The sequence below is a fragment of the Trachurus japonicus genome, chromosome 21 (assembly GCF_045865225.1).
Source record: "Trachurus japonicus isolate A0001 chromosome 21, Traja_1.0".
Lineage (NCBI taxonomy): Eukaryota > Metazoa > Chordata > Actinopteri > Carangiformes > Carangidae > Trachurus > Trachurus japonicus.
In genome coordinates this window covers 24,741,341-24,749,098 of record NC_140927.1, presented here as the reverse complement: position 1 = coordinate 24,749,098, position 7,758 = coordinate 24,741,341, and the positions used below count along the sequence as shown (strand labels likewise).

General features: G+C 43.1%; 1 protein-coding gene across 1 annotated transcript; it reads left to right on the top strand.

The window, feature by feature from the left end:
- The first annotated feature begins 744 nt into the window (after positions 1–744).
- Positions 745–7,708, top strand: serpine3 (serpin peptidase inhibitor, clade E (nexin, plasminogen activator inhibitor type 1), member 3). Its single transcript, XM_085764287.1, has 9 exons — positions 745–1,011; positions 1,663–1,992; positions 3,421–3,654; positions 4,290–4,532; positions 5,285–5,483; positions 6,018–6,118; positions 6,205–6,291; positions 6,384–6,467; positions 7,487–7,708. Exons 2-9 carry the CDS (start codon positions 1,728–1,730, stop codon positions 7,537–7,539), a joined length of 1,266 nt encoding a protein of 421 aa, XP_085620413.1. The 5' UTR covers positions 745–1,011; positions 1,663–1,727; the 3' UTR covers positions 7,540–7,708.
- The last annotated feature ends 50 nt before the right edge of the window (positions 7,709–7,758 follow it).

Sequence of the window (7,758 nt, the reverse complement as noted above, 5' to 3'; positions counted from 1 at the left end):
GTCGACGTATGGGCCTTCCCACCGGCCCCATACTTTACAAGAGCGGTGGGGACCGTGTGGCCTGGGGCTCGACCCTCATGTGCAGGCCTTTGCACCGACCCCATCCCCCCCCAAAGAGCGTTGGGGACCACATGACCTGGGGCTTGACCCATGCAAGTTTGTTATTACACAGACATAACACAGTAGGTACACAGGAATTGCCTAAAACATGGTTTAACATGATGAATAAACTGATAATAATATTGGATAATCCAGTATTGAGAATAAATGTGTTAATTGGTGAGTTCAAGCTGCTCAGTAATGCTAGCTAGCTGTTTCCAGTCTTTATGGTAAACTAAACTGGTATGAGGGTCTCACAAGTCTGCAAGGCAATAAGTGCATTTCTCAAAATGTCACTCATTAATCAAATGCTCTGTGCTGCCATTATGAGTCTGACATTAATTAAGTCACGCATTTGACTTTAGGCCATAATTACAATGCTAAAATAATAATAATGGTAATTTTCTCCTTACATTAATGTGTTTATGGCCTATTAATAGTTCCCAACAAGTTCACTTACAATTACCCAGACCGTGCATGCGTGCCGAGCCGTGCCGTGCTGTGCAGAGCGCGCGCGTGTGGGAGTTTTTCTTTCTTTCTTTTCTCTTTTTTTCCCCCTTCCCTCTGCCCGGTTTGGGATTTGCTGGTCGGTGACATGCCTCCCTCCGCCTGGCTCCTTATAGCCCCGGGGAGGCAGGAATCCCGGACGAGTGGTACGGACATCGCCGACGGAGACCGGCGGAGCTGTTCCCCTTTAAACACGGTCTTATGACTACAGGCTGCCTCAGTGAGAGACGACCGGAGGAAGCACCGGAGCACAGACCGACAGCACAGGACTGACTCAGTGACGAGAAGCCGGTGACAGTGAGTGACAGACAGCCGGGGACAGCAGAGGACACTTCTTCCCCCCTGAACAGGCTGAATGGTTGAGAACGAGTGGAGTTAACCGGATACTACCTCACCTGTCTGCAGGTAAGGACCTCTGAGTGAGGTCATCACGGCTGATACAGAAATAACATTAAATTTTTTTAAAAAAAAATCAATAGTCCATTAACTCAGAAGGTCAGTGTATTATGGATTTTGGTGATATTTTATTGGAATTGATCAGTTTATTGATGCATCATCTTATTATTCCTAGTGATCTTGCAGTACTTATTGATACTTTCCAGATGCAGTAGAGGAACAAGTACAGAGATCACTGAGATAATTGCATTCAGTTTTGGCAGATAATATTCCCATCACTGGATACAGTCATTCCCCAGTGTTACCTTTTAATGTTGCATAGGTCTAATTACTGAAGTGCCTCATGTTATCTGCAACCTCACTGATAATCCTGCGATTATTCTGCAGGACAGTTTTGTCCTTATATTATTCTGTGATAAACATGCAGCTACTTTATCTATATGATTATCTCTAGTATTGATATTTATATCTGTATGTATTACAATAAGGCAAATGAATGCAAGATAAGATGTGCAGTTAGGTGATTTCTGTGTTATGTATCACATCAGACAAAACTAAAACTCATGCATTATCATGCCACAGATCACTGAGAGTCTGTAGTCGGCCACTGGTCGACCTGACTGACCTGGACTGTGCGTTTTCTCTCTCTTTCCTTCACAGGATTTTTGTTTTCGTGACCACCAGTTGCACCCTGAGGACAGCTCCCCTCCTGCAGCTCAGAGGAAATGTGTCGCCTGTCGGTGGCTTCACTCTTCATTTGCCTCTGGTTGGTGAAGAGAAGCCACTGCAACAGCAGCCTGCAGGACAGCATGGGAGAGCTGCACACCAGGTTCGCCGTCAGCCTCTATCAGACGCTCACCGAGACAGAGAACAACTCCAACCTGATCGTGTCTCCAGTGAGCGTCTCCTTGTCTCTGGGGCTGCTGCAGCTGGGTGCCAGGGGCAACACGCTGGCTCAGCTGGAGGGAAGCCTGGGATACAATGTGAACGGTAGGTAGGTTTCTACATATACGGAGGGGGGAAGGCTTTTATTCAGGGGAGCATTAGCTGCTCCTCATGCGGGGAGAGCGAGGTTGGAGAGGTTGTTTGTGGCCCTCAGTGCTCGTTGGTACCAGGTGGTGTGGAGCGGTGCTGCTGCTGCTGTTGGCCCTACAGAGCACAGTGGTGTCTGGAGCCATAATACCTGCCTCCACGTCCACACCAACTCTAATCTCATTAACCACTCCTGCAGCTCGGCCCCAGGGTCGGGAGGTCACTGTGTTTAATTACAAACAAAATGCCAGTTGCAGCTGCTGTTTCTTTTACCTCTGTGATGTGATCTCACATGTCAATCAGGGATTGATTTATTGATTCGTGCAAATGTACTCTCAGCCCCATTGAAAATGAGGATCTCTCTCAATGGGTCCAGAGTCCTAAATGAAGGTTTGAAAGAATGAATGAATGAATGAATGAATGAATGAATGAATGAATGAATGAATGAATGAATGAATGAATGAATGAATGAATGAATGGGATGGAAAAGGTGGATACTGGGTGGAGGAAGATGGCTGAGCACATGACTTCTAGCGACAAAAATAAAGTCTGACATTAAATATTACAATTAGTTGTGCTGTTATTATCATTTTAATACATTTATTTTGTCAAACTGTTAGAAAAAAAAGTAAAAGCATTGCTTCTTGGAGCTCAAAATGACATCTTTACATCACTTGTTTTGTGTAATCAACAATACAAAGCCCAAATATGTTCTCTACAATCTACAATGATATCAAACAACAAAAAAACTGAAAAATTCTCATGTTTAAGAAAGTGCAGAGGCTGATGTAAGTAAGTACACAGAAAATGTTTGCGTGAAATTAGTGCAAAATAATTTAGCTGAACATTGTTGGAGGAATCAGAGAAATAAGGAACAAGGTTATTATAGATATAGATAGAAATCATTTTAAAGAAGTGAGGAAAACGGAAAACAAAAAATAACAAAGTCGCAGTTCCACCTAAAGCCCACAGTGACAGGGATAAGAAAAAGAAAATAACAGCAGACTACAGCTGACTGCTTCTGCCCACTCATCATACTGTGACTGTTATGGACTCATTGAAACGTTGCAGTCATGATAAGAGAGTCTGTGTTCAACCTGAGTTTGGATCATCTCATCTGTAAACACTCAGAGTTTATCTGATGACACGCTGGCGCATCGCAAAAGAAGGAATCTGTGTCCTGCAGAGATACGCTATGAAGTCACAATCTGATTTTAAAGCAGAGCGAATGGTTGATAGATGCTGAATCTGATAAGGAGTTCACAGTGTTTCAGTCTTTCTCCAGATTAATGAAGGGGAACTATCAATCTACACACAGCTTTTCTTATACAATAATGAAAGTTTGAAGACTGACCTGTCCTCTCTGTGTGTCCTCCTGTGTTGTAGATGCTCAGGTGCAAGACTTCCTGCTGCACTCACAGGGCGACATGAGCAACACCAGCCAGGCGATGTGGCTGCAGCAGACCTGCACATTGTTCATCCAGAGCGGCGTCCAGCTCCTGACCGAGTTCACGCAACACGCAGCGACCTGGGCCAACACCAGCGTGATCCGGACCAACTTCAGCCAACCCAACCACACCCGCGGCCAGGCGGAGAGGGAGAGAGCGGCACACACACACGGTAAAGGGGTCAGCTTTATACACACATAATATGGATGAAACTTGCTTTTGTCAGAGAATTATTATCATCTATGTCGCTTTAGCCTCTTTTAGCTTCTTGTTTTGCGTTTACAGGACATTAACTGTGTAGTTTAGCACCAAATGGATAAAGTTACTGACTGTCTGGTGAAGAAAGTGGATAGACAGACAGATATAGATATTTTCCTCTGGAGTTGTTGAAGGTCAAACCAGAGCTAACATGAGTTCCCAGTGGGAGGATGATGTAGCTCTATTTCCTCACATGTCAGCCAGTAGAGCTTCAGACAGAGTAATTACAGTTATTATGAATGGCATGTTGTTTGTTGTGTAGCTCATCTGCGCACCTGTGCCCAAAAAAAATTCAAATAATGCAGCTTTAATAATGTTTTCAAATTAAAATTCATAGTGCACTGGTTTCCAACCAGCCAAGGAGTGGGTGTTACTATTCAGACACTTTTCTATTAGCTTTAGGTGAGAAACATAAACAATTCTCAGTCTTACCTGTATCGGTGCAGTATTGCATCAGAGCACTGCAGGCTGCTGACGTCTGACAGACGAGCTGCAGACCACATGCAACTTTACATTAAACTCTCCCCTTCCCTTTTTGTTACCCACCAGACGAGACGTGGCCCCTCCAGGCAGGCAGCAGCAGCGGGGAGCTGTCGGGCTCGGGCGAGGCCCAGGCAGAAGCCCTGTGGTGGGGCCACCGGCTGCAGATGGCCCTGGTCAACACGGTGGCCTTCAGGGGGGTCTGGCAGAAACAGTTCCTCTTCACCAACACCCAGAACCTGCCCTTCACGCTGTCTGACGGCAGCATCATCAAGGTGCCCATGATGTATCAGGCCACAGAGCTCAGCTTTGGTAAGAGACTACGTTAAAACTTTAACATTAAACATTTGAACCTGGGGGGACAGAGCCTTCTCCGTTGCCGCCCCCACCCTCTGGAATTCACTCCCCCAACCCATCAGAGACTGTACAGACCCCCACACCTTCAAATCACTTTTAAAAACCCACCTTTTTAAACTGGCTTTTAACCTATAAATTAAATTTGTGTATTTTGTTCTTGTATTTTAACTGTGATAATTTACTGCATTGTATTTTAAATTGTGTTTTTATGTAAGCGTCTTTGAGCACTTGGAAAAGCGCGTTACAAATAAAATTTATTATTATTATTATTATTATTATTTAAAGCAGAAGTAAGCAAACGGGTGGTTTTGGCTAACTTCTTGTCAGCCGATGGAGTTAGCAGCCCCCGCCCTCGTCATGGATCTATTGGTCCTCGTCCCTACGTCACCACATTCACGCGCATCCCTTGGCTGCACACACAGAGAGGACCGCCCCTTTATGCCGTTCTCTCTCCTCATTGGATAAAGGTTGTAGGATACAAGGAAAGTTTTCTCCTGGGCTCAGAGCAGAGCAGAGTGACTGACAGACCCGTGTTTCAGACCAAACACTCTATAGAAGTGATTGCTGTCGAAAAAGATAGAACTATTTAAGACTTATATTAACACAAACATTCCACTTACTTCTGCTTTAACTTCTAATCAATATCACTTCAATGAGGAAAAAAAATCCACAAGTTGCACATCTGAACTCGTCGCCCTCCTCGCCAGGTCAGTTCAGGACGGCGTCAGACCAGCGCTACACCGTGTTGGAGCTGCCGTACCTGGGCCGCTCTCTGAGCCTGCAGGTGGTGCTGCCCAGCGAGAGGAAGACGCCGCTCTCCTCCCTCGAGTCCCAGCTCACCGCTCGTCAGCTGGCGTCCTGGGACACCGGCCTGCGCAGGACCAAGATGGACATTTTCCTACCGAGGTAAAGAAAAAAAATGCAGTAGTGTTAAATAAGTGGGTTAGATTGACTTGAATATACAAAGCGGGACAAATGCCTTTTGAGGGTGTTGTTAGTGGGATGAGGATTGACCAGAAAATGGTTTAAGAAAGACAAACCAACAATAAATGAGTGGATTGATATAATTTATAATATATACATAATGGAGAGAATTAGGCTACTTTCACACTAAGGAAGCAAACTTTTATTTTTAAGAAACTGGTCAAAATGGCTCAACTGTGTGTAAGACCTGATTTCAAATAGATGGAAAGACAGAAAGATTAGGTCAAAACTTTAATAGAAAATGTTTTTCCCTATTTCCAAGCAGAATCTTTATGTTTTTATGTATGATGTGGTTATGTTGACTGATGTTATGTTATGTTGGATGTCTTGTGCCCAGTTGGCGCATATGTGTGGGTACTAAAAGAAAATGAATAAAAAGTTTAAAAAAAAAAAAAAAAAAAAGTGGATTAGATAACTCAGATTTGATGAACAAACTTTTTGTTTTGGTGTTTACAGGTTCAGGATGCAGAACAAGTTCAACCTGAGGTCGGTGCTTCCTGCCATGGGCATCAGCGACGCCTTCAACCCGGCAGCTGCAGATTTCACTGGAATATCAGGTCAATACATCAACATATTTTATAAAAGCCGTTCCCTAAGTGACGGTGGCTGTGCTGGCAGCTGACAGTCTGTTTTTCTCCTGCAGTGGAGGAGGGTCTTTATGTGTCTGACGCCTTCCATGAAGTGCGGATAGAGGTCACGGAAGATGGGACGAAGGCATCTGCTGCCACAGGTGAAACAAAGTCCCGTGTGATAATGATACAGAGCAGAAATGAGCGGTCCTGACATGAAGTTGCTAAAAATAAGGTTTTCTTGCCCTCGCAGCCATGGTGCTCCTCAAACGATCCCGTGCTCCTGTCTTCAAGGCAGACCGGCCGTTCTTATTCCTGCTACGACAAGTCAACACAGGTATTACTTTACACTGGAGACACATCAAAGTGTTCACAGTTCAGGCCTGAAGCTGCATAGCATGTTGTGTGTACTGTGTTTTAGCTTCAGCGTCATTTTAAAAATATGTTCTAGCCAGAGGTTTGATATGAAAAACACTTAACATTTGCATGACTTGTGAAACCGTCACAGTGAACATGAAGGCTGCACTCGTTTTTGCACCATTTAAAATTTATATCTGGTGAAACTATTTATTTTCCCCTGATGAAAGATCCAACACAGCAACTGTCTCCGTGTCCAAAGCCTGACACGTCTCATTCCTCTGAGCTCTGTTGTTGTCCAGGAGCCATTAAATTACATCAGTGAGCCACACACAGCTGCACTGGGTCACATTTTCCTTGACTGGATAACACTTTATAAGTACACACTATTAAGCATTAGTTAAGCATTAATAAATACTGAATTCTTCATTTATAAAGCAGGAATAGACACATTAGTATGTAGTTTATTAAGCATTAGTTAAGCTTTAAATATCTGAATTCATTAGTATGTAGTTTATGAAGTTAAAAATGTTTTACTCATCATCGATAAGCACTAACTGTAATTATAGTGTGTACTTATAAAGTGTTCGCCTGCAATTTTCTTACTGTAACAGTTACTAAAAACATGTCAATTATAGAATATAATAATCCTCATTCTTAGGTCTGACTTGATCAATGCAGACTTGATTAATTATGCAACTCTGCTAATGATTTTCAGTATTTTAAAAGAAAATGTCTGTCAAAAACAGAAGTAGTTACCTACAATATTAAAGCCTCCATGTGTAGGATTTTAACATTTCTGATTTAGTGACATCTAGTGGTGGAATTAAAAACACACAGCCAAGGGACAGTTTGACCAATGAGCTGAGAGCAGAACTATTTTCATTCTTACACCTTCAGTAGAATTAAAATAAATTGCAATCAGACCCTCTATACATTGTGGCTTTGAGATTGGGCCTTCAACGTGTTTTTTTTTTTGTGTGTGTTCTCTCATTGCAGGATCTGTCTTATTCATGGGTCGAGTGATGAACCCAGCGGACCAAGCGCCATAAAATCCTCATACACGAACACACAAACTCACACACACACACACTCAAACCCTGACCCCTATTTCACTACCGGTATTTATTTGTGGACCAACAGGAGGGTCCATGGACACTTCAGGAAGAGGGACAATATTTTTGTATATATCTGTAAATAAAATTTTAATACATGTTTTTACATTTTGTGTATTTTGATGCTTCCTTTCGTCGACGTGGATTTAAAAGAAT

Coding starts and splice junctions, on each gene's coding strand:
- serpine3 (XM_085764287.1), top strand. CDS start 1,728: ATGTGTCGCCTGTCGGTGGCTTCACTCTTCATTTGCCTCTGGTTGGTG. Junction 5,484..6,017: donor ATGGACATTTTCCTACCGAG/GTAAAGAAAAAA, acceptor TGGTGTTTACAG/GTTCAGGATGCAGAACAAGT. Junction 6,468..7,486: donor GCTACGACAAGTCAACACAG/GTATTACTTTAC, acceptor CTCTCATTGCAG/GATCTGTCTTATTCATGGGT.